At 47.2% G+C, this 26577-nt stretch overlaps 1 protein-coding gene across 3 annotated transcripts; it reads right to left on the bottom strand.

Moving 5' to 3' along the window:
- Positions 1–338: 338 nt before the first annotated feature.
- ELMOD3 (ELMO domain containing 3) lies at positions 339–26469 on the bottom strand. 3 transcript variants are annotated; one of them, XM_077843098.1, is made up of 14 exons: positions 26256–26469; positions 25605–25664; positions 24126–24252; positions 22395–22472; positions 21850–21919; positions 16783–16943; positions 16609–16677; positions 15512–15603; positions 14185–14308; positions 13778–13900; positions 10379–10509; positions 3107–3183; positions 2718–2845; positions 339–2236 (listed from the first exon to the last, which is right to left on the bottom strand). In XM_077843098.1, exons 5-14 carry the CDS (start codon positions 21861–21863, stop codon positions 2034–2036), a joined length of 1122 nt encoding a protein of 373 aa, XP_077699224.1. In that variant the 5' UTR covers positions 21864–21919; positions 22395–22472; positions 24126–24252; positions 25605–25664; positions 26256–26469; the 3' UTR covers positions 339–2033. The 3 variants fall into 3 exon arrangements, with proteins under 3 accessions (XP_077699224.1, XP_077699225.1, XP_077699223.1); XM_077843099.1 differs by lacking the exon at positions 24126–24252; XM_077843097.1 differs by lacking the exon at positions 16783–16943 and having other exon boundaries at positions 23965–24252; positions 26256–26468.
- Between the last annotated feature and the right edge of the window lie 108 nt (positions 26470–26577).

The following is a 26577-nucleotide window of genomic DNA, read 5'->3' as shown; positions in this document are numbered from 1 at the left end:
TCCCATCCCAAATTAATTCCAAGTTCATCTTGATTTTGTGCAAAGCAGCACGGGAACATGCCCTCCTCTACATATCCCCCAGGCCGTCTCTGCAGAGCTGTCCAGTGGCCTACGTGACAGCCTAGAGACAGCATGTGCCACGGATGGTTGTAAAGGAGAGTGAGTAAGGGCTGCACCACATCCATAGTTCTGACTTTTTTAGGGTTGTGAAGTATTTTACATCTCCCGTGGAAGGCCTAGGTAGGCCCTTCCTAAGAAAAATGTACAGGTTAAGATTTTTGCATCTACTTTCAAAGGGTTTCGGCTCCCCTCCCCCTTCCCCAACAGAACCAACTTCATACAACTCCATGGCGACTGTATTGTTGGTTATTCACAAGGTCTCAAGCTGAGCACTCTGGAGACATTACATGGGAGTGACTTGGTTCAGAAGGGCTCTTGCAGAGGCCACTGGCCTCCCCTCCAGCTAGAAGCCCGCATGGACGGGTCCCTGGCCATGATGCAGGCTGGGCATTCACCGTCAGGTCTTCTGAGTTAGCCTTCTGGCCCAAGAGCAAGCGGAGGGAATCTGCAGGAGAAGAACTACGGAACTGATGCTCCAAAGTGGAGGCTGAGCTGTAGCCTTTCTGCGTTCCAGCCCCACCAAGCTCAGTAAGCAATTGGCCACCCTTACAGGCCTGCTAAGCACCCAGACTGGAGGTGAAGCAAACAAAGGATTGGTTCAGGTTGGGCCAAGATGGCACAAGGCAAATTGGTCTGCTACCAGTCCCACCCTTGAGCCATCTTGCTAACCGCGGCGGGGTGTGCTCTGCCAACCTGGGTGGCTGGCTGCCATTTCTACCTCTGTGATGCACCCCAGCTCCAGTGGGTTAGATTTGGAGAAACGTGCAGGGGTGAGACCGTGGTCTTCCATGGGTCTCCTTGAGGGAGTACGGACAGGAGAGCGGTGTTATGGGGTCTCGCCTGCCCCGTGCTCCCCAGCTCAGGATACCTTGGCCTGGAGGAATGGAGAACAGAGCTACCAGCTTCTCCTGAAGAGAATGTAGGAAAAACATGTGGAGGTCTCACAGCAATGTTAACAAGAGCTCGGGCCACCCTGCCCCCTGGCTCAAGTGTGCAAGGAGTCTCTAGGCCTCTAAGTACAGGATGGACACCATATACGCTCAGTGGAGTCTGGCAGGGCAGAGAAACCTTCTCTCCTGGAGCCCCTGGCTCTCACCAGGGCCTGGAACAGGATCACAGGAAGGCGCAAGGCTTATCTTGGAGGAAAACACTTGGGGCCCTTGGCCTAGAACAATTCTTTTATTCAAAAACTGCTGGTGTGTGAATTTCATCCTTCCTTCAGCCAGGCCAGCAAACCATCCCTGTCAGGAACTGGTACACCTCCACAGGGTGGGTGCTGCGTAGTAGGGGGGTGCCCAGCTGGGGGGCAGCTGGGAGGGGTGCCAGTGGAGACACCTACCAGAAGGCTGGTTCTGTATCATAAACAGCGGACGGATGCGGAGAGGTGAGGGTGGGTAAGTCAAGACCAGAATCCCCAGAAGGGCCTGGATACCAGCCTGGCAGAGGATGGAGAGAAGGCCTCTTGCCCTGGTTCTTGCTGCCTCCTGTTGGCTGCTGCCGCTGCTACATTCTCTCTTCAAATTCTAGCTACAGGGTCCCTATCCCATGGACACTCAGGGCCTGAGAGCCCTGTTGCCCAGGGAGTCAGAATTCTGGCACCTCCGCATGGGAATACCGTTCAGTGTGGGGATACATGGAATATCCAGGCAGGGTTTTCCCACCTCATGATCCATTCGCTCACTGAGATTTCCTGAAAACCAACTCTCCACTAGCTCATCTCCAGTTATGCAAATTCTTGCTCTGGAGGCAGGTCTGTGGGGAGTGGGGTGAGTCTAACTATCCCTACTATCTCACGTGAGTGAGGGCCCTTGGCTTCCCTGGCCAGGCCCACCGGGGTATGCTTGGCATAATGCGCCACATACCCTCCCAAAGCCCCTGTGGCCCAGCCTTCAAGTCTGTCAGCCTTGGGTTGGTCAGATCAGCCATGTGCCTTCAGATGAATGTGGTGGCAGGTCACACACTCCTGTGAAGGTGAGATCCTTGGAGTGAGGGGCTTGTGTCCCACAGGACTTCTGTGGTCCCAACAATGAGGCCTGTCCCTTTGACACTCCGGCCAGGTAGATTTCCAGGGTCTTGAGTAGCCGCCTTGGGCTCTTCTTGGCCAACACTTCCAAGTCTGGAACAGAGGATTGAAGAACAAAAGGCTTGAAGGGGCGTTGGAATACATACCAGTCCAGGCCCAGCAGCTCTAGGGAGCACCCCCAACCCAGACTCTGTGGAAAGAAGGGTGAAGGGGTCTTCTAAGGTAGAGAGCTCACCAGAGAAGGAAGATGAACCAGATAAAGCCACAGCAACCACACATTCTACCTTGACCAGAACAATCTCAACTTTGAATGGTCAGTCCAACTGTTGGACCCAGTTTTTGATTCAGAAAACATGGTCACCGAAGCTCTGAGGCCAGTAAAGAGAGGTAGCAGAGAAAGGAGAACTAGCAGAAGCCAGAGGGTGGGCTGATGGAGACTTTGAGAATCTGGAGCTTGAGGAAGTAAGAGTAGGGGGTTTGGAGGAAGAGAATTGCAGCCTAAATGAGTCTAGCAACCACCTTAGTGTCCCTGAACCTGGGGACACTAGTTCAGGCCTCTCCCAGAAGAGCACACCTTTGAGGACAAATCCAGAGTCAGCGATGGTCTTCTGCTGTGTCCTCCAGACGTGTGCGAGGCGAAGGAAGGTGGCGGCATAGAAGCTATTCACCACTGGGATCACCTTTTGCTGCCGGTTACACTCCCTACAGCACAAGGGGGAGGGGGGTGCACTCAGAAGGGAACAAAGGCTGACAGCTGGGTGCCTCTGCCAGCCCGATTCCCCCAGGGAGCTATGCCCCAGGCAGCCTTCACCTCCGAGGCAGGGTTGTGAGACGGGTGCAAGGGCTTCCCGGGGAGCTGCAGGTCTCTGGAGAGAGTTGCAAGAATAGGGCAGGGGCGGGAGGGAACCAGGCTCTGCTGGGTCAGCTAACCTGCAGCCGGGTGTGAACAGTGTGGGGACTCACCTGGAGAGGCACTCCTCCCTTAATGCCTGGATTGCGATGCGGGTGATATTCACAGACATCAAACAGAAAGGGAATTGCTGGAATGGAGCAGGCACAGGGTCAGTGGCAGCCCAGGCTCTGGCCCTCTGAGGCCCGTCATCCACAACTCAGCAGGGCTGCTGGCAGCAGTGGCTGCCACGGCCCAGAGGCAGCAGCTGACATCTGATGCTTATACTTTTTTTTTTTTTTTAAAGATTTTATTTATTCATTCATGAGAGACACGGAGAGAGAGAGGTAGAGACACAGGCAGAGGGAGAAGCAGACTCCATGCGGGGAGCCCGATGTGGGACTCGATCCCGGGTCTCCAGGATCACACCCCGGGCTGCAGGTGGCATCAAACTGCTGCGCCACCAGGGCTGCCCTGCTTATACTTGATTTTTGTAATAATCCTGCCATTTCACAGATGAGGAAGCTGGGACTCAGTGACCTGAAATGATCTTCCTGAGGCACTGGAACCAGGATTCCAACTAAGGATAATTCACCTGTGTGCCAGCAGGCATAATCTGTGTGCTAGCTCTCCATCCTCTTCACCTCCCGACCCATAGGTTCTCCTTGGTCTTCATTCACCAGACCCACCATGGTGTTGCCCAAGGACCACACCACCCCCTGGGGTCAGATTGAACACAGGAGGGATGAGGCTCAGTTATCTAACTGTACAGTCTCCTACAATCTCTTTTCTAGGCTTCTTATTTGACTGCTCATAAGCACTTGATTCAAAAGTAGAGACAGCAAAGGTAGAAAGTAGGTAGAAAGTCAGCCTGAGTTGCTGGCACACCCCATTTGTCAATAACAGGCCTGAGAACTAGCTGTGCAGATCAGAGAGGGGGCAGCATGGGGTTCGGCAGGGCTGCTTCAACTAGGAGGGGCCTCAGAATCCCCTGTGGGGTCTACCTTAATGCTTTATTTTTGGAGAGGCAAGCTCCTTTGCCCAGTGTGGAGCCCAATTCAGGGCTCGAACTCACCACCCTGAGATCAAGACCGGAGCTGAGACCAACAGTCAGATGCTAAACCAACCGAGCCACCCAGGTGCCCCATCCTTCCTATTCTTTAATAACAAAAAAACTAAGAAAATGAAAATGGGTTTTTTTTTTTTCCCAGGGTATTTCCATATATTACATGTTAGCTTCCCAAGCACATACCCAAGCACAGCCACCGAGAGGGACACACAGATCAGTGCACTCATTAGTTTAGAATAAGAGCCAAAGTCTATTTATCTCACATGCTTCCCCTAGGAAGAAAAAGCTATTACATTATGATGCTGAACTACGCTGTCCAGTATGATAGCAAGTAGCCTCATAGAACTATTTAAGTTTAAATTTATTAAAAAGTAAACAACACTAGGGTACCTGGGTGGCTCAGTCAGTTAAGCATCTGCCTTTGGCTTAGGTCATGATTCTGAGGTCCTGGGATGAAGTCCATTGTCAGGCTCAGTGGAGAGTCTGCTTCTCTCTCTCCCTTTGTCCCTTCCCTACCTACCTCCAGTTGTGCTCCCTCTCATAAATAAATAAATAAATAAATAAATAAATAAATAAATAAATATTAAACAAAATTAAAAATTCAATTCCAAGTTGAAAAAAACCTCAAGTCCTTAGTCCTATTAGCCATATTTCAAGTGCTCAATAGCCACATGTACTTAGTAGCTACTATATTGAACAGGACTGATACATTACATTGTCTTCATTGCAAAGTTCTGTCTGACAGCACTGAACCAACCAGGGTCTTCTGGCTCCACAAAGATTTTTTTTCCTGGTCTTCCGTGACATCTGGGTTCCAGATCTTGGCCTGGCCACCTACTGGCTTTGTATCCTTAGGACAGCTACCTGAACTCTATGAGACTTAGCTTTCCTGTTTCTTGAAACCAAAAAGGAAGTATCTTTGAGTGCTGTGCAGGGAAGAGTTAACGCACAGGCCTGAGACTGCTGTCCTTAGAAATGTCTGCTTACAAGGGTGGCCTTTCGCTGGTAGCTGGGAACCTGGATTTTGAGAGGATTCCTACCATTTCATCAGAATGACTCTTGCGCCTAAGCTGTTTGTACAAACAATATGGTTTATGCTGAATACCTCCGCTTTTTCTCCGTGATTCTGGAATTTTGGTATGTGCTACACAGATGGTGTCTGCACGGCTGGCCCCCATAAAAACCTTGGGGACTGAATCTCTCTATAGCAAGCTCCCCTGGTTGGCAACATTTCCCATGCTGCACAATTCCATGCTAGAGGAATTAAGTGTGCTCTGTGTGACTCTACTGGGAGAGGACTCTTGGAAGGAAGCCTATTCCTGATTTCCTATGGATTTGTCCCATCCACTCTTTCCCTTTGCTGGTTTTGCTTTTGCTGGACTAAATCATAGCTTTGAGTATGACTATAGGCCAAATCCCACGAGTCCTCCCAGTGAATCATCAACCTGGGGGTGGTCCTGGGGACCCTGACACAAGTGCCATGCTGGGTGGAGGCAAGTCACTAGCATCATAAACACTGTACAAGTGAGGTTTTATTACCTACAGTTCACATTTTCTCTTATCTCAGGACCCACTCACAGAGTAACTGTCAGAAATCATTTAGATCGCAAATGCAAGATACTAAGGCCAGTGCTGGCCCAAGGAGGTGCTAACAACTGTTACCGTCATTATTCTTGCCTCAGCATGAGTGGCTGAGGTCAGCAGCAACACATTTACACCTTCACGGTCTGCCTACCTACCACTTATCCCTTGTATAAGATTGCCCCCTCCGTTGCCTTTTTTCAGTCTAAAAATAAATATGGGAACAAGAATATGGTAGCGACATAATTAACAGAGGATCTAAACTAGCGTTTGCTCGTTCTCGGGTACATCTTTACTAAGCCCACTTACTAAAAAGTAGTGAAAAACTGGAATTCAGATTTACGTGTCTCCTTTTCTTCAGCAGGTCCCTTGGCCCTGAAAAGTGTTGCGGGGAACTGAAATACCCTCTAGAGGTTGTGTTTAGGGAACTGACCAAGGGACAGCAGAGGACACCAGACCCGGACAGTTCTGACTTTCCATTTTTCTTCATCCCTCACATTCAGGCTTAACCATCTTTGAACTCTGAAGCAAGGAAGACTGGATCCTCTTTCATAGTGGTTGCTGACCTTTCCCCCCGCCCCTCTTTGGAGGTTCAACCCAGTGGAGGGGGCGGGGGCATCTGCATCCCCTCAGGGGACTCTGAAGTCGGTTGCTGGCTGACAACCACTGCTGTGAGGAGCCCACTGCGAGGCCAGCTGTCAGAACGTGGGTCCCGGCCTAGCTACTCACTAGCTGTATAACTCTGACCCTCACATAACTTTGCTGGAAAACAGATTAAAGGACCATTTGCTGCTTTATGTCTTTGCCAGCCTGCCACGTTGGTGGAATGAAACAATGGATGGAAACTGCACAGAAGGCTATAGAAGTGTGAATATGAGTAAGGTGCTTCCTCGCCTGCCAGCAAGGAGCCTGATGTGTCCTGCACCTGTGTCTGTGTTACGACACCACTTCTCAGCATGGCGTGGGCTAAGCACTTCCCCATTGCTGGCATTTGTGGCAGTCTGCTCTGGCAATCATATTTTTTGGCCTTTAGCTACCATGGGGCCTAGAACTTTTAGTTCTCCCCTTAGGAGAGAACAGGACTGGTTGCTGGCAGGGCTGTATCCCCCAGCTGCTACTCTGACCTCAGACAAGCCTCCTGGAAAATGGTGCTTTCAAGATTCATAAGGGCTTGAGGTCAAGTTTGCTTTAAAATCTTGGAATTGCTTATAGTTCAAGGAACTATAAAATAAATCTAGAAGGGATCTTAGAGTTGTTTAGGCCAAGTCCTTATTTCATGTAAGAGCAAACTAAGGCCCAGAGAGGGTAAGTGACTTGTCTCAAATTATAGCTCTATAATAATACTGCACATGGAACTTACATCTAGCTTCCTGATGCCTGTGCCAACCCTCTTACTTTATTAGGTTAAGCTGCTATTCCATCTTATTGTCTGACATGCATGTTGTGAAGTAAATATAAATCCCCAGTAAATCCCACAGAGGCCAGCAGGTGAAGGGATGAGAAACAGACTGGTCAAAGTAGTCAGTCTGGGTCTCTGCCCATCAAGTTCCCAGTACTTCCTCTCTCATCCTGCTGCTCCCTATGTCTGGGATGCTCCTTGATGTCTGAATGGCCTACTCCCTCCCCTCATTCAAGCCCGTCCTTGAAAACAAATGAGAAATTCTGAGTTGGTAATAACCCTCTACCCTGGCTTCCATATTTCTGTAGGAAACTCTTATTAGAGAGCCTTCATAAATCACAAGAAGGGAGACATTGAGGTCAGAGATGACCTATAGGAAATACCGGTTAGTTGTGGGATCTTCAACAAGTCATTTTCCTTCTCTAGGCTTCTATCTAAACTGAGGGGCTGGGGACACCTCGGGGGCTCAGTTGGGGAAGCGTCTTGATTTCAGCTCAGATCACGATCTCAGGGTCCTGGGGTGCCAGCCCAAAGCCCCTATTGGGCTCTGGTTCAGCAGGTAGTCTGCTTCCCCCATTCCCTTTGTTCCTCCACCACCCCATTCATGCCCATGCTCATGCTCTCCCTCTCTCTCTCAAATAAATAAATAAAATCTCAAAAAAAAAAAAAAATAAATAAATAAAATGAGGGGCCGGATTGTTGAGGTACTCCTCAACTTCTGGGAGTCTGTTATAATGAAGCAGTGCTGCTGCAAGAGACTGCATCATTGCAGAGGCTAACAGGTACAGTTCTCAAACCTAACCCAGACATCTCTGCATCATGAAGACCACAGAATATGCCCACATTCTCAACTTGTGGGGGCCCAATATATCTTAAGACCAGATGCTCATGAAGTCCTATTCTTGCCTCCTCCAGTGTTTTCTGGAATAGACAGGTGAAGTAAATCCTTAAGATTTATTTATTTTTCTTATTTTTAAATTTTTAAAAAAGATTTTACTTATTTTAGAGAGACAGCATAAGCAAGGGGAGGAGTAGAGGGAGAGGGAGAAGTAGGCTCTGTGTTAGCCCAGAGCTTGATGCAGGGCTTGATCTCATGACCCTGAGATCGTGACCTGAACTGAAACCAAAAGTCAGATGATTAACCGACTGAGCCACTTAGGTGCCCCAAGCCTTAAGATTTAATGGGTGCTTTACCCAAAAAGATACAGAGATACTGAGTAGACTTTAGAAATGAAAAAGTGCCTCAGTGGCAGGATCTGTATGACTATTTGTTTTGTATTCCATTAGTTTTAGATTAAAAAAGAGATCTGGGGATCCCTGGGTGGCACAGAGGTTTAGCGCCTGCCTTTGGCCCAAGGCGCGATCCTGGAGACCCAGGATCGAATCCCACATCGGGCTCCCGGTGCATGGAGCCTGCTTCTCCCTCTGCCTATGTCTCTGCCTCTCTCTCTGTGTGTGTGTGACTATCATAAATAAATAAAAATTAAAAAAAAAAAAAGAGATCTACCTAAGGTACACACACATACACACACACAAATAAATAAAAAGTTAAAATAAGGCAACTACCTTACTAATGGTTGTGTCGTGTGTGTGCTGTATTTTTACTATTGGAAATCAAAAATTACTTTCATAACTGACACTCACCAAAAGACTAATGCATTTGGCACTTCACATAGTTTATCTCCAATGTAGAATAATTCTGCTGGGTTGAAATTATTTTCCCATGTTACAAAGAAAGAAATGGACATTCTGAGAACTACATAACACGGCCTATGACACCATTACTGCAACAGTTTGTTTTGGGAACTCAGGCCTGACCAGCTCCAGCCCTCTCAGGTAAAATGACCTGATTAAAATGCTGCAGATGTGACCTGCAGCCACTTTTTCTTGGGCCCCTCTGCCTTAGGCAGTATCTAGGCACACCACCTTCCTGTTGTGTGAGAGGTGCTGCTGGGGCCAGGGCTGGCAAGCCCACCACGACAGACCTCTCCTATTAGAGCTGGGAGTGAGTGAAATCAAAAGTCCTTATCATAGCTTACCAGGCCCTCTGTCATCTGCTCCCTGTTAGCTGTAGGACCTCCCTTCGGACTGCTCTGCTGTGCTCCTTCGGTTCCAGCAGGTTCCCTCCTACCCCTTCATGTGCCAGATGCATTCCTTCCTCAGGACCTTTGCTTTAGCTGCTTCCTCATGTGGAATGCTCTCCCCCAGGTACCAACTGGGCCAACATCTTTACCTCCTTCAAGGTCTGGTTTAACCCACTCTCGCATGAGAACGCCCCATAAAATACTTCCCATATTCTCCTAACCTTATACCCTACTTGTTTTTTCTCCTTAGCACTTACCACTTTTGAACTCTATAATTTATGTGTTAACCTCACTGCCTTGTCTTCTCTGCTAGAAGGATCTTTGCAGGGCAGCTGGGTGGCTCAGTGGTTTAGTGCCACCTTCAATCCAGGGCCTGATCCTGGAGACCCAGGATCAAGTCCCGCATTGGGCTTCCTACATGGAGCCTGCTTCTGCCTTTCTCTCTCTCTCTCTCTCTCTTTCTCTCTCATGAATAAATGAATAAAAAAAAAATAGAAGGGTCTTTCCTTTGTTCACTGGTATATCCTTAAGCACTAAGCACAATAACTAGCATAGGGAATAATGAATAGAAATTTGTTTAGTGGATGAATTCCAGGTCCAATACATGTGGCATAGGTGAATGGCAGGAAACAGGGCAGATGTATTTTTCTAAAATGGTGGGACTACCAACTTTTACTACCTGGGAAAACCATTAAACCCAACCCCAGAGAAGGCTTGGACAGACCGAGGGCTACAGAAGCCAATTCTGGCCTGTCAGTAATACCATGGGTCATTTGACCCTCATAGGCACGTAAAAGCTAACTCTCCTTGAGGGTTAGGAGAACTTACTAGTACTGTTCAAGGGATATCCTCAGGGGGGACAGTGAGTTGACACATTAACATCACAGCTGTGCCTATTGCTTTTGTACACATCTCATTTAATTTTCCTAATTGTTCAGCTGAACAGTCCATGATTTCCATTCTACAGATGAAAAAACCAGGGCTCTGAGGAGTTGAAGCACTTGCTTGAGACCGAGGCTAACGAGTGGTAGAGCTCAGATTCCAGTGCAGGTCAGGCTAGTGGAGGAAGCCTGGTCCTGGTTTGCCTCAGTTGTCCTGAGAGCCCTGAGCAACTAGAGACAGCCCCCTGTGAGGCCCTCCTGGTTTCTCAGGAGCACCCTGCACCCACCGTGGTTCCACAGCCCTCTCCTCTGGCTTTCCAGCAAAACCTCACCTGGATATGGTGACGAGACAGGCGGAAAATCTCCTGGGCCATCAGCAAGGTCTTTGAGTCCATCACCAGGTACAGCAGGTGCAGGAGGGCAAGGAAGCCTGCTCCCCTCAGGTCTGTGGCTGGATTTGCTCCTGTAACCGAGATAAGGAACTGGAGAGTGAGCAATGCCAGAGTTATAGGCAGAATAATGGCCCCTCCAAAGATATCCTTGTCCTAATTCTTAGAACCTATGAGTATATTTTGTTGCATAGCAAGGGGAAATTAAGATCATAGGTAGAGGGGCACCTGGGTGGTTCAGTTGTTCAGTGTCTGCCTTTGGTTCAGGTCATGATTCTCCAGGGTCTTGGGATTGAGCCCTGCATGCTGAGCAGGGAGCCGGCTTCTCCTTTTTCCTGTACCCCTCTACCCTGCTCATGCTCTCTCTTGTTATCTCTCTCAAATAAATAAAAATCTTAAAAAAAATCATAGGTAGAATTAAGGTTGTCAATCAGCAGATAGAGAGATCATCCTGGATTCCCTGGGTGGCCCCAATATCATAAGAGTCCTTAAAAGTGAGAGGAGGCAGACACACAGAATCAGAGAAGGAGACAACAGAACCAGGCTCAGGGAGATGCTATGTTCCTGGCTTTGGAGGAGGAGGAGTGGAAGCAGCCTCTAGAAAGTAGAAAAGGCTAGGAAATGGAGTCTTTCCTAGAGTCTCCAAAAAGGAATGCAGCCCTGCTGCTACACTGATCTTACTCCAGTGAGACCTGTGTCAGACTCCTGAGGTACAGAGCTATATGATAATAAGTTTGTGTTGTGTGGTGCCTGGCTGACTCAGTCTAGAAGCACATGTGATGCTTGATCTCGGGGTTATGAGTTTGAGCTCCATGTTGGGTGCAGAGATTACCTGAATAAATAAGTTAACTTTAATAAGTTTGTGTTGTTTCAAGCTATGCCAAATTTGTGCTAATTTGTTGCAGCAACAATAGAAAACTAGAAAATTATTAGAGCAGTTATCATAAAAATACCTTTGATAAATAGTTTGAAAAAAATGAGAAAATAGAACATCAGTAAAGAAATATCAGATACAAGGAACAAAATAAAAAACTTAACAACTGAAAAATATAAATAAAATTAAAAACTCACTCGATGGGCTCAACAGCAGCACAGAAACAACAGAGGAAAGAATTAGTGAAATTGAAGATGGAACAACAAAAATCATCCAATCTGTTGAACATCAGAGAGAAAACAAAACAAAACAAAACGAGCAGAGCCTTAGGGATCTAGGAGTTACAGAACAGAGATCCAAAGAAATGAATACAGCTTCTCACCTGTGGAACAGCACAGATCTAGCATCTGTGTCATCAGAGTCCCACAGAGAAGAACAAGTATGGGGCTGAGAAAAGTACATGAAGTATTCACTCATATGTGGAATTTAAGAAAGAAACCAAATGGACAAAGGGGAAAAAAAAGATTCTTAGCTATAGAGAACAGATGGTTACCAGAGGAGAGGCGGATGGGTGGATGGGGAATAGGTAAAGAGCTAAGAGTACACTTATCCTGATGAGCAATAGGAGATGTATGGGATTACTGAATCACTACATAACCATGTGACACTAATTTAACATTGTATGCTAACTACACTGGAATTAAGGAAAAAAAGGTAATAGAAGAACAGCTGAAAATGGACCATAGTTGGCAAAAGATCTAAACCTACAGATTACGGGATCCCTGGGTGGCGCAGCGGTTTGGCGCCTGCCTTTGGCCCAGGGCGCGATCCTGGAGACCCAGGATCGAATCCCACATTGGGCTCCCGGTGCATGGAGCCTGCTTCTCCCTCTGCCTTTGTTTCTGGCTCTCTCTGTCTCTCAGTCTTTCATGAATAAATAAATAAATAAAATCTTTAAAAAAATAAATAAATAAATAAACCTACAGATTATTATTATTTTTTTTAAAGATTTTATTTATTTATTTATTCATGAGAGACACAGACTGAGAGAGAGGCAGAGGCGCAGGCAGAGGGAGAAGCAGGCTCCATGCAGGGAGCCCGATGTGGGACTCGATCCCAGGACTCCAGGATCATGCCCTGGGCTGAAGGCAGGTGCTAAACTGCTGAGCCACCCAGGGATCCCAAACCTACAGATTAAAGAAGCGAGGCAAACCCAACAGGATAAGCCCAAAGAAATCCACACTAAGACATGGCACAGTCAAACTAAAAGGATCTGAAAAGCACAGATGGATAAACAACTCATTGCCTTTCAGGGAGAAAGAAGTCAACTGACAGTAACTTTCTCACAGAAGCTAGAAGCAAGTAGCAGTGCTGCAGGGAAAGAATGGTCAACCTGGAATTCTCTGTTCAGAGAAATGACCCTTGACAAGTGGAGGGGAGATCAAGACATTCTCAGACAAAAATTAAAAGAATTAATCACCAGTAGAACTACTTCAAAAAACAGTTAAAGGAAGTTCTTGAAAATGCAAGGAGATGATAAAAGAAGACATCTTGGAGTATCAAAAAAAGAAAACAGATCAAAGGAAAGAGAAAGCATGTGGGTAAATGCTTTGCTCTTCCTCTTGAGTTTTTAAAATTGTTTGGTGGATGAAATAAAAATCATAATATTGACATGATTTTCATTGCATATGGAACAAATATTTAAGATAATTATATTACAGATGAGGGGGGGAATGAAGGGACTTAAACATGCTGTCAATACAAATGGACTAATTAATCACAGGTACATGAAATTTCCTTTCTAAATGAGGACATTTTCCTATTCCATATAAATGTAACTTGATATGATTTTGAAAAAAGAGTAGCATAATCCCAAAACAGCTGAAATGACTTTGTTTCACTCAAAAAATAAAATAGCAGGGATCCCTGGGTGGTGCAGTGGTTTAGCGCCTGCCTTTGGCCCAGGGCGCGATCCTGGAGACCTGGGATCGAGTCCCACGTCGGGCTCCCAGTGCATGGAGCCTGCTTCTCCCTCTGCCTATGTCTCTGCCTCTCTCTCTCTCTCTCTCTCTCTCTGTGTGACTATCATAAATAAATAAAAATTAAAAAAAAAAAGATTAAAAAAATAAAATAGCATAAAGTAAAATTTTCATCTGTCTTAAAAGGAATGAGGAAAAAGAAAAAGCCAGATTCCAAATCCTATCACTCTGATGCTTTCCATCTCCCTTAGAGTAAATGCCCTACAACTGTCTATAAGGCCACAAGGGACCTTTCCACTTCAGCCACACTCCTTGCTATTTCTCAAGCACAGTAAAGATGCTCACCTTAGGGCCTTTGCATTTCCTGTACCCTCTTCCCCTGGATGTCCTGCCTTGGGGGTGCTGGCATGACAGGAAGAGGACTATCTGTGCTCTTCCTCTAGTCCTGGATTCAGATGTCAAGGAAAGAAGATGAACCATTCCTCTTACCCTGAAAGCCCAGATCTTCCCAGTGGTCTCCATGGAGGGCACAGTCAAACTTGGAGCCAGTCAGCTTCTTGTAGATGGTCTGAAGGACTCGGCCATGCATTGGGTCTTGGCTGTCCAGGCCACCTGTTCAAAAACACAACCCCAACTCTGTCAGATTGCCCGCTTCCCTGGGTGGGGGGGGGGCACTGTGAGTTTCTTAGAGAATGGTTCAGACAGGATAGATCTGGACTGTACACTCAAGTGTAACTGTGTTACACTTCCACACTTTCACCCCACAGCTCCCGCTCTCCCCACCAACACGGTACATGCAAGACCTCTGGCTTAGCCTCAGCAACGGGTGGGCAAACAGTGCTCTTTGCTTGACCACATATGCAGCACCTGCCTGATGGCAGCACCTGTGCACTCACACTGAGCAATGGTCAGGACCAAGTCCCTTTCTTCACGGAGGCCCTGGTGGAGCTTCGGAGGCCCGAAGAGGCAGTGCCGGAGGGCAGCGAGCCCAGTCCTTCGAATAGTTGGTTGGATTCTTTTCTGGGGAGGAAGTTGCAGGCAATGGGCAGAGGGCTGAGTTCACCGGCTTTAATGAACTTACCATCAGGACCAGTAAAGGGACTGTTCTAGTAGAAAGAAGAAGCTCCCCAAACTAATTGGCTGGTCTCTGGGCCAGGGAAAGGGGGTAAAAACCCTGAAGCACCTGCTCAATCTCTAGAGACAGGCTCTTCTGGCTCCCAGGATTCTTCTAAGTAGAAAACAGATGTCACCAAGGATGGGCATTATTAGCCTGTTCAACAACATTTGCTCCTTTGGGCTTCTCCAGAGCTACCTATTCCATTGACTGCCAAGGAGGCTAGAGACGGCTGGCGTACGGACCCCCACTTTGGTCTGACAAAAGGTTTCCCAGCAGGGCTGCTTTACCTTTTGTAGGTCCGTCTCTCTCTGCAAAGGACATAAATTATAGAGCCTAGCAGTCCTCTTAACTTCTAGGGTGAGAGAGCTAATGGAGAGGGGAGTTTAGTGGGGACTTTTTTGGAGCTGGATACCTGATGGGTTGCTGGAGCATTCTGTCCATACCACAACCAGTACCTCCTAAACCAGGTCCTGCTGACTTAATTGCACAAGGGCCACTGCTGCAGGTCTTAGAATATTCTGATTTTGGGACCCTCTGGCTCTTTGGGTCCTATAAGCCAACTTGATTTTTACCTTTTCAGCCTCTCTTGAACCAGGTTTTAGGTTGAAGATCTGAAATCATAATCCTCTAAAACTATTCCTCGTCACTCAAGATGCCCCAGAGAGCCTGCCAGCTTTTATTCTCCTCAATGTTTCTTCTTTTTTCCAACTTTACAATTCCCCAATAACTTCTGGTTCCCTGAAGGAATGGATGATTTTCCTATAATGGCCATGCATTACTCAGCTTTCTAGACAGAATGCCTTACTTCTCTAAGGAACTATCTAGCACTGGATTCCAAACCTCCTCATCCCTAGGAGGGAAAAGGAGGGAGCAGCAACATAGCCCTCTGTGTGACAGGACCACAAGAGCTCTGGGGGCACAGTCCCCAAAGGCCACTGGGGTCCTGCATGAAGCATGAGTCCTTGGCTACCCCTGATTCCGTGCTCCAAGATTTCTTAGGTGAGGTAGGGTCCTCAGCTGGAAGCTTCTACCTTGCTTGCCCAGTGCCCTAACCTGGTGGGATAGAAACCTGGCTCTTAGGACCCCAAACCTCCTTACTTTCATACCTTGAAGGAAGAGAGGTCCAGAGTCTGGAAATGCTGCAGGGCCTCACTGAAGGAGATAAGCTGCCCAGGCTGGTCTGTGCTGGCCTGGATCCCTGTGGCAAAAGGGAGGACACCCTCAGGTTCATAATGGTGGTCATCCTGTCAGCAAACATTTACTCAGGGCCTTCTGGCTGTTGCTCTAAGCCAAACCCGGCTTTCAGTTGCAGACATCAGGTATCTACAACTAAAACCAATCCTCCAACCAACTAAAACCTTCAGGGGGCTGGCATTATCTGCTGGACTGGTCCCCCCTTTAGACCGGGCTGTTCAGAGGCTTGCTAGGCCCACCTCAGGAGTGAGTAGGGACAGATCTGCTGGGCAGGGGCGGGGGGAGGGCCCATTCCACTCTTCTGTGAGGAAGCAAGTCACTGCCTGGAGTAGGAGCTCCACACAGGAGCATACCAAGGTGTTTATGCGCCTTTCCTAACTTCCACTTCGCCCTTTCTCACATCCTGCATACGAATGACCCCCTCTCCATCAGTTAGCAATGTTGGGGATGACTGACACAGCCCACCGTAATGACTTTCCACGTGCTCAAGGAGAGCTCGAGCTAGATGTGGGTCTGAGTTCTACCTTCCTATAGCTCCACCCAAACACGTTAGAAAAGGAAGTGAGAGAGATAATTTTTACCCAGTCCTCAGAGCCTTTCAGCAGATGGCTTCAGAGCTTCCAACAGATGGCCCCTATCTCCAGAGACTTCTCTGTATAGTGAACAACCTGCCCACCCTTGGACAGGGAACCTGGCTGCCTGCCTCCATCCTTCGACCCAACCTCATCACCCTACAGAGGCTGACCCTGGCTCAAGTCCTCCCTGTCTTTTCTCGGGTCTGAGTAGATGGCAGCCTTTTCCCCATGGCATTCATTCCCATTTCCCCCAGAGGTAGAATGTCATCATCTTTGGCTTTGGAAAGGTATTTTATTCTATGTCAGGGAGCTAAAATGAGAACTCTCAGGAATTGTTTCCTAATCCCATGGTCACAGAAACGTTACTCGCATATGTGCATGGTGTCTTTATTAGCAGCCGGGCTGTGTGGAGTCAGCGCCATCCTTGTGGTTACCTGTCTCTGCCTGGATGTTGTCCACAGCTTCCCATTCTTCCTGGGCTCTGAGCACCTCTGTACTCACAACTGCAATAGTGAGAAAAGGAGAGCCTCTGAGAACTACATACATCTGGGTTGCCACTGCAGCCCCACACTTGTCTGCCCACCTTGGGTCCCACTGCCCTCAGATACCTGCTCCACATGGCTGCCAGTGATTATTCGGAAAGGCAGATATGATGTTATCCCCTGCTCTAAACCCTCCACGGATTCTCCATAACTCTCCAGACAAATCCAAACATGGGCAGCCCAGGTAGCTCAGCAGTTCAGTGCGGCCTTCAGCCCAGGATGTGATCCTGTAGACCTGGGATTGAGTCCCATAACAGGCTCCCCGCATGCAGCCTGCTTCTCCCTCTGCCTGTGTCTCTGCCTCTCTGTGTCTCTCATGAATAAATAAATAAAATCTTTTTAAAAAAAAACCCAAAACCCAAACTCTCCAGCACAACCTCTAGATACTTTCCCAGTTTGGATCTTTCTTATGTTTGTAGCTGTGCCCTAGGGCACCCAGAACTCCCTGAACTCTCTCAGCAGCCCCCCTTCTGTGCCTTTGCTCACACTGCTCTCTCCCGCAGTCACCTCAGGTACCCTTACTTTCAGTCAGAACCCTTTGTGCTGTCATTCCTTCTCATCTGTCAGTGACCTCAGCCATCATCCCTCCCCCAGATGTCTTCCCTGACTTCCTTAGGTCTGCAGTGGGAGCCCCTAACACCCAGGCTCATCAGTGTTGTAAGCATCTCTCCCACCACATTGGAAGCTATACAGGGACGGGGTTCTCTAGAACCTGACACGGTGCCTGCCACAGGGTAGATGTTCAACAAATTTCTGCTGGATGAATGAAAGCACCAGAAAAGGGGGAAAGCAGGAGAGAAAAAGCAGCAAGATGGGTTCTCTATAGCCACCACACAGCCCTTTCTCCAAACCACAGCTGTCACTGGCTAGCTCTGTGACACTCCTGTTGCTGGCTTTTCCCGTTTGCTAGAAAGGAGATCAGAAATCATGAAAAAAACAGGGAGACTTCAGTCTAAGACCCCAAATCGTGACCCCTAGTCTCCAGCCCCAGTAGTAAGAGTGAGAGAGCAGCTCTCTGGGCCATGCAGTCTTGACTGAGGCTATCACAAGGCAATAAACTATTTTGAAAGTATACTTGGAAATCCAATCCAATCCAATCCTACCAGAAACTCAAAAGACTAACAGAAACTGAAGGCAGAGAAAGTTGCTGGGAAGCCATAGAGGGCTGTTGCTGAGAGCACACTCCAGAGCCAAATGCTGGCGAGCACTTCCTATCTGCGTTCCCCAGCTGCACTTCTGTGAGCAAGGTACATAACCCTGTGTCATCACTTACATAACTGCTGGAAGATGATGTAACTCTTCAGCTTCTGGGGATGGGGTGAGGGGAAGCGAGGAGCAGGTACATGACCCTCAGTACGTGTTAGGTAGTGGCATAGACACAGTCCTGGGTTTGGGTCCAGCAGAGCACTGGGTAATGGCAGGAGGTGACATGGGTCTGGACTTCTGGGAAATTCAATCTTGCCGGCTCCAGTTTGGGGTGGACTGAGACCCGAGCCTCAGGGTTCAAACTAGATAACTTTACCAGGATACAGACTGCTTGACTTTAGATGGTGAAGAAAATAAAACTTCCTTCCAGTGTGCTTTTCATCTCCCTGGGAGATGAAAAGGAGGGAGAAAGCGGCTGAATAAAGAGAAGAGTGGAACAGCAGCAGGGAGACTGCTCATTATGGCCCTGAGGAGGGATGCATCACCCCTCACCCTCACTGACGCCTGGCTTCACGGACTCTTCACCCTGCAGGTCCTCATTTTAAGCTACTTGGTCAAACTTTTCTTTTTCTTTTTTTTTTTTCTTTAAGATTTTATTTCAGAGAGAGAGTGCACGAGCAGGGGGAGGGGCAGAGGGAGAGAGAGAAGCATACTGCCTGCTGACTGTGGAGGCTGTTATAGGGTTCAATCCCAGGAAACAGAGATCATGACCTGAGCTGAAGTCAGATGCTTAGCCAAATGAGCCATCCAGAAGCCCTGCTTTCCTTTTTTAAATATTTGTTTATTTATTAGACAGATGGAATGAGAGCATAAGCAGGGGTAGAGTGGGGGGTTGGGAGTGGCAGGGAGGAGAGGGAGAGAGAATCTCAAGCAGACTTCCTGCTGAGCATGGAGCTGGATGCAGGGCTTCATCTTATGACCTTGAGATCACGGCCTGAGCTGAAATCAAGTCAGCCACTTAACTGACTTGAGCCACCCAGGCACCCCTTAACCTTTCACCTACAAACACCCTGGCTGAAGGCTGTGAGCTGAGAGCAGAAATCTCATCAGCATCTGGGAATCTGCTGTGACTATAGGTTAGTCAACAGAAGTACAAGGTCTCAACTAGCAGTTGTATTCTGGTACCTAAAAACTAGAGACAAATGCCCAAGGCATAGCAAGAGCACTTCTTCCCTTCCTTCTTGGAACCAGGGAGACTCATCTGAAGATGATCCTGACATAAATACTAATTTCCCCCTAACAGAAAAAAGTGGAGGCAAAACAAATCTTCAGGATAGCAAATGCAGCTCACATTAGCACAGTTCTTTACTTTTCTTCCTTTTTCAACTGTCTCCTTTATTTGGCCTCTCTTCTACTTATCTATAGGAAAAACAGCATCACTGAGTTAGTAAGTCTGCCTGTCTATCCACCTACCTACCTACCTCTCTCTATATACATGTTTATTTTATTTTTTAAATATTTATTTATTTGAGGGGAGAGAGGCAGGGAGAGAGGGAAAGATAGTCTTAAGCAGACTCCATGCAGAGCACAGGGCCCAGTGTGTGTCAGATCTCACAACCCTGAGATCACGACCTGGGCAGAAACTAAGAGCCCAATATTCAACTCACCATACCACCCAGAAAACCTATTTATTGTTTTTTTTTTTTTTTTTAATTTATTTGAGAGTGAGAGAGAGAAAGAGAGAGAGAGAGAGAGAGCGCTAGCTCAGGCAGCAGGGAGGGGCAGAGGGAAAAGGAGAAGTAAATTCCCCATGGAGCACAGAGCCCATCGCAGGGCTTGATCCCAGGACCCTGAGATCATGACCTGAGCCAAAGGCAGATGTGTAACCAAATGAGCCACCGAAGTACTCCTCTTTTCTTTTTTAAAGATTTATTTACTTGAGAGAGAGAGGAGATAGCATGAGCAGGGGGAGGAGAACAGGGAGAGGGAGAGAGGGAATCTCAAGCACACTCCCTGCTGAGCACAGAGCTCAATGTGGGGCTCAATCCCAGGACCCCGAGATCATGATCTCAGCCTAAGGCAGACACTTAACTGACTGAGTCACGTAGGTGTCTGTTTCAAAGGTTTTATTTTATTTTATTTTTTAAAAGATTTTATTTATTTATTCATGAGAGACACAAAGAGAGAGAGAGGCAGAGACACAGGCTGAGGGAGAAGCAGGCTCTACTCAGGGAGCCTGATGTGGGACTCGATCCTGGGACTCCAGGATCACACCCCAGGCCAAAGGCAGGTGCTAAACTGCTGAGTCACCCAGGGATCCCAAGATTTTATTTTTTTAAAAAGTAATCTCGGGATGCCTGGGTGGCTCAGTGGTTGGGCGCCTGCCTCGGGCTTGGGTCATGATCCCAGGATCCAGGATCAAGTCCCACATCAGGCTCCCTGCATGGAGCCTGCATCTCCCTCTGCCTATGTCTCTGTCTCTCATAAATAAATCTTTAAAAAAATAATAATCTCTACACCTAACATGGGGCTTGAACTCACAACCCCAACTCAAGAGTTGTATGTTCCACCAACTGAGCCAGCCAAGTGCCTCACAAGCCCATCCATTTAAATGAGCTGAGAGCAACGTGGAAGAAAACTCCAATTGTTTAATATAATTAAAAATATGTGGCATAGGGACATCTGGGTGGCTCAGTGGGTTAAGCATCTCACTTTGGCTCAGGTGATGATCTCAGGTGGTGATATTGAGCCCTGCATGGGCTCAGCAAGCACTCATCCTGGAGTCTGCTTGAGAGTCTCTTCCTCTCCCTCTGCCCCTCACCCCTGCATGCTCACTTGCTTGCTCTCTCTCTCTCTCTCAAATAAATAAATAAATCTTAAAAAAAATATCTGGCACATAAATGCTAGCTGTACTGAAATATAAAATATTTTGGCATTTAAGGCAAAATCTCTAATAAATGTTAGGTTTGTCACCACACAGCAAAGATCAAATTCTATTAGAAGAAATTTCATAGATCTCCAAATAATTTTTCTACATTAGAATATTTTTACAAAAAAAAAAAAGAATATTTTTACCAAGCCCCATATCTGTGGAGATTACATTTTCAGTTTGCAGAATTTAAAGATAACAATACGTAGCAATAAGCACTCACTACAGATTACAGTCTGTGTGCTAAGCACTTTATCTTAGCTCATTTAATTCTTACACAATTCCCATCGCACAGGTTCTGACATATTTTCTGTTTTATAGATGAAGTAAGTAAGGGTTAGAAGGCCAAGAAACTTGCTCAAGTTAGTGGGTCAGAGAGGCAGGACTTAAAAACCAGAGATATGGGACTCTAGAACTGGTGCTTCTCACCTGTGAAGTGGACCTTTCTGTGTCATAAATTAGCAAGTGAAATGAGCTTTATATACAGTATATGAAAGAATCATGTAGAGCAGATAAAATAGGATACTTTTTCAAAGCCTTTTCCCATACACTGTCTCATTTCATTGTTATAGTATGCCTTTTTTTTTTTTAAAGGTATTTTTATTTATTTATGATAGTCACAGAGAGAGTGAGAGAGAGAGGCAGAGACACAGGCAGAGGGAGAAACAGGCTCCATGCTCCGGGAGCCCGACGTGGGACTCGATCCCGAGTCTCCAGGATCGCGCCCTGGGCCAAAGGCAGGCACTAAACCGCTGCGCCACCCAGGGATCCCTATAGTATGCCTTTGAGGATAGAGAAGACATTGATATCTCCACTGTAGTCACAGAGATATGATTTGCCCAAGGGCACATAATAAATAAGTGTCTCACAGGACTAGATTAGGAGTCGAGTCTTTTGACTTCTAATCCACTATTGATTCTAATTTTCCTTGAAGAATGATAAATTTGTAAAATTCTATAGGATAAGTAGTGAGAGAAATTCAAATGATGAAAAGGAGACAATGGGGAGCTCTGACTTGGGTCCCACCCCGACTCCAAGGGCTCTGAAGAGGACCTTACCACCTGGCTCCCATCCTTTTACTTCTGCTGTCAGGGCCTGGAGGATGCCATGGTTCTTCAACTCTGATATCTGTAGGGGCAGCCGACCTTCAGCGTGAGGGCAAATCCATACCCTCCCATCCACACAAACATGCCCCACCCACTGTACAGAATGTTCTTGGAACTGGTCAGAAGGATGGGTTGACTAAAACCAGTGTTAAAGACAGGCACATTGAAAACTCCAACTCTGATGTACAAGTTGGGTGACACGGGGACAAGCATATGCTCTCCCTGAAGAATAAACAAAAATTCACACAACTCAATTAAGACTGTGGTGTGGTGTGCCTTCGGTATTCCCACTGCACTTTATATTCTGCTTCGTTACCGCAATTATCTTACTAGCTGGAGGTTGTTTTGCAAGTTTGTGCCCCCCAACTCCACCCCTAAGTGTGAGCTCCTAGAGGCAGGGTCAGTGCCATCCTGAGTCCTTGGTGTTTGGCACCACAGAGCAGCATGCAACGAAAGCTTGCATTGGCAGGAGGTACTGGGGTGTGGGTGATACATACAGGAATTCCTCTGAAAGCCCGAAGAGCACTGTTGTCTTTGTCATATGGTGGAGGACACCCAGCACACACACTTTCAACCTGTAAGACAAAGCAGGGTCAGCTTCTTGGGCACAGATCAGTCCTCTGACATTGACAGCTTAAATGTCACACCTTTTCCCTTTCCCAAAGCCACACACACACAAAAACATGAAATCTCAAGAACTCAACTATAAGGAATACTGTGAGTGAAAACTTGTTTAATCTAGTCATAAGGAAAACTGCAAAAAGCTTAATGTTATCTCATATTTCTTGGCTCTGTGAAAGGTCTCAGGAGCTGAGTCAGTAAAGTTTAGTGAGGCAGTTTCTTTACTTTTGGCCTTTCTTTTCAGCTAAACCCTTGCCCATTATGCTTTTAAAAACCACTTGACCAACTTTAAAAAAACAAACAAAACAAAACAAAAAACAAAAAACACCTGATCAACTTTACAACTTAGATTATCAATACAGAACTAACTTTCCTAAGATGTTGAAAAAAAAAAAAAATCCTAGAAGTCAGGAAAAGAAACTCAACCCAGTAGAAAAACAGGCATGTATGGATTTGGACAGCTGACAGAAGAGGAAACATGCACTGCTCAGAAACAAACAAAAAATGCTCAACCTTACTTATAATAAGAGACATGTCAAATAAAATGACTCTGAGATAATAGTCTTTACTTATTATATGAGCAAATATCAAAAAGTGTGCTAACATGCTGTGTTGGCTAGAAAACCAAGTGTTGTAACACACTGAAATGTAAACTGTTCCGATCTCTACAACTTGACATCTGATAAAATTATATACCCTTTGCCCATTTTGGGCCTGCAATTGCATTCTGGGAATTTATCCAATTTATCATTTGTGGTAGGACTGTTGTCATAGCAACAAAAGGCTAAAAAAAAACCCTGAATGCCCGCTAATGGGCATATTAACTCAATGAGCTTCAACATAGCCATAAAGAATAAGAAAGTGTTTTTTTTTTTTTTAAAGATTTTATTTATTTATTTGAGAGATAGACAGAGATAGTGACAGTACAAGACAGGAGGGGAGGGAGAAGCAGCCTTCTTAGTAGGGAGCCCAACGTGGGGCTCAACTTGAGCTGAAGGCAGATGCTTAACCAACTGAGTCACCCAGGTGCCCCAAGGAAGTGTTTTATGGACAATATGGAATAATCCATATGATATATTAAGTGGAAAAAGCAAAGGGCAGAGTATATACATTATTTCACCACTTACATACAGGGAGCCCGATGTGGGACTCAATCCCAGGACCCCTGGATCACACCCTGAGCTGAAGACAGACACTCAACCACTGAGCCACCCAGGTACCCCAAATAAAAATCTTCTAAAAAAAGAAAAGGAGATAAACTACCAGCAAAGGCAACTGACTCAGAGGTGAATCAATAGAAGCTTCTCCTAATAGAATAAAAGCATTATAAGGAGGGTTTTCTCAAAACATTTTAAAGTTCCACATTCTCTTGATGTATCCTCTGTGTTATTACTAATAATAATATATCTCAAACACCTTCCTTCTCAAATAGAAGTGCTTGCTTACCTGTCCATCTCTTAATTCTCTCTCATTATGGAAAGAGCAAGAGTTTTCATTCATGACTCAAAGTCATTTATTCAAGTGAGCTTCATCCTTGGGCTCAGAAAGGAGTTTAATATGTTCTGAGATTAGAAGTATGGGGAGAGCCAGAGGTCCGATTGCTCTACCTTTGTCTTCTTCCTTGGCAGTCATTCAGGCTAAGAGTAAGTAAACAGTCCCTATGTGCCATCACCAGGGTGTGTCGAAGGTTTCTGAGTACTAAATGGAATCCCTGAGGTCTCTGAAGTCTCAGCCCTGTAAAAAAACAAAACAAAACAAAACAAAACAAAAACACACACACACACACACACAGACACACATTACAAATGAAAACTAGTTTCATCATTCAGTTAAGCCTCTGTTAAGAAAAACTGACTTTAAAAATCTTTAAGTAGGGGCACCTTGGTGGCTCAGTAGGTTGAGCATCCAGATCTTGATTTCAGCTCAGGTCATGATCTCAGGTTCCTGAGATGGAGCCCCCAGTCAAGTAGGGCTCCGTGTTCAGCGGGGAGTCTGCTTATCTCCCTCCCTCTACCCCTCCCCTTGCTCACGTGCTCTATCTAAAAATAAATAAATAAATCGTGAAAAATAAATAAAAATCTTTAAGCAGCTGTAAATTTATTCTGAATAAATCAGCTGCTTTAGTCAAATGCCTAACTCTTACTACCCATGCCACTGGATGGAAAGAAGGGGAATCCTCTTTGGGTTGGATTCTCAATGTCCAGAAGACAGTGGCTCCACTGTTAAGTGGTGAGGTCTGGTTCTGACAATGAAGTCACTGGGATCTGGGGGCAGCTTATCAAAGTTATGAAGCTAATGGGCGTCATCCTGATGGGCGGTCTTAGCTGAAGTCCTCAGGCTTTGCTTAGGCATCAGACACAGATTGGGTCTGGACTTATAATACTAGGCCTGGTTCCTAGGATGATAGAAAATAAAAAGTGCAACACATTGCCTAGCCTTCCTCACAGTGAACACCAATACTGCACATGTTGCAGCTGTTTAGCCAGTTTGGCTAACTCTAAGACAGTCATCAATACGAGGCCACTTTGGGAGGAGGGCTGGACAAGTCCCTAACTTATCATGTACATCATGGATACCTGTTATAACAAGTCTGGATCATAAGCAGGTAAACAGCCCATACACAACTGACCATCATGTTTCACAGACTTGGGTAACTTAGGGAGGAGAGTGGCCTATCTTTGGAGTTAGTCTACAACGGTGGGAACATGATCTGGATTCCTTAAGAACTGGCTGCCAGTAACAAACTGGAATCTTTGTCAGGTGGCAGGATGCAGTGATTCCTAGCACCCAGAATGGGAATATTTCCTGGCTATTGGGCTGGACATTTGGGTCACTGTAATTTAGTGGGGAGGACAGTGCTCCTTGGTCATGGTACCTCAGGAACAAGCTCTCTCTCACTGTGTCCTCTGGAGCCTCAGCATCTGGTTCCCTTTTCTTTCCTTCCTCCTTGACCTTCGTAACAAAACATTCACACATCAGCCAACCTTGGGAAGGTGACAACAGGCAGGTATGATCTCAGGAAGCCTCTTCTGTTTCTGCGTATAAAATAAATCAAGCAGTGTAGTAGCATGACCAGCTTTACACACCTGCTAGTGCCTCAGTTCCTGGCACTACTGGAGCTCTGGGGACTTCAACAGGAACACTTCCTATCTGTATCAGAGAAAGAAAAGAGCAAAAAACTCATCAAATAAGCCAGTAATGGAAGTTATAAAGTCACTTCCCCCATTAGGCAAGTTCCTTATAGTCGGGCCCAAAGAAATGGCCTTCCCATAAAGGATGGGTCCTTTTCAAATGAAGTATTCAGGCAAGGAGGAGCTACAGTATAAGGGGTATGATTTTCAAACCTCTTGCTGGAGCTCAACTCACCGAGTAGGCATTCAATCCAGAAACTGGGTCCCTGGTTTAAATGCGAATGCCCTCAGAGACCTGACAGTCCTTCTCTGACCCTTCCATCAGGCCCGTCTCGGGGCCGCTCCCTGTCCCCACTGCCCCCACTGCCCCCGCCGAGGGGAGGGGCCACGGGGACCCGGCCGGAGGTTCGGGGGCGCCGCCAGGCCCCTCCCCGCCCTCGCGCAGGCAGCGCCGTCCCGGGCGGGCGCCGTGGCCGCGGGCGAAAGGACTGGCCCCCGGGGTGCTGGCCGGCCGCGACGCGCGGGTCTCGGCAGGAACCTCACTCCATCGAGGGGCCCCGCCAGGCTGGGGCTGCGTGGATTCCGGGCGGAGCACCGGTAAGCAACTTGCCTCGGGTCACGGGGCGAGCCACGGCAGTCCCTTCTGGGCCCCGGGCGGGATCCTCTCTCTAGCTTGGAGCTCCCGGCCTCGCCTCGGCCCGGGGCGACCATCTCCACGTAACGCCCGCTCGGAGCGGGCGCCCCGCCAGCCTCGCCCCAGAACTCCCGGGCCCAGCGTCGGGCCCAGCGTCGGGCTCAGGCCACCGCCGCGCCTCCCCGCGCGTGCGCACCGCGTCCCCGCGCCGCCTCCCGCCCCGCAGCGCCCCCTCCCGGCGGCCCGGCACGCTCCGAGGGCGGGGCGGGGCGGGGCGGGGCGGGGCGAGCCGCC

Source organism: Canis aureus, chromosome 12 (assembly GCF_053574225.1).
Source record: "Canis aureus isolate CA01 chromosome 12, VMU_Caureus_v.1.0, whole genome shotgun sequence".
Classification (NCBI taxonomy): domain Eukaryota; kingdom Metazoa; phylum Chordata; class Mammalia; order Carnivora; family Canidae; genus Canis; species Canis aureus.
This window is presented reverse-complemented; position numbering and strand designations above follow the sequence as displayed.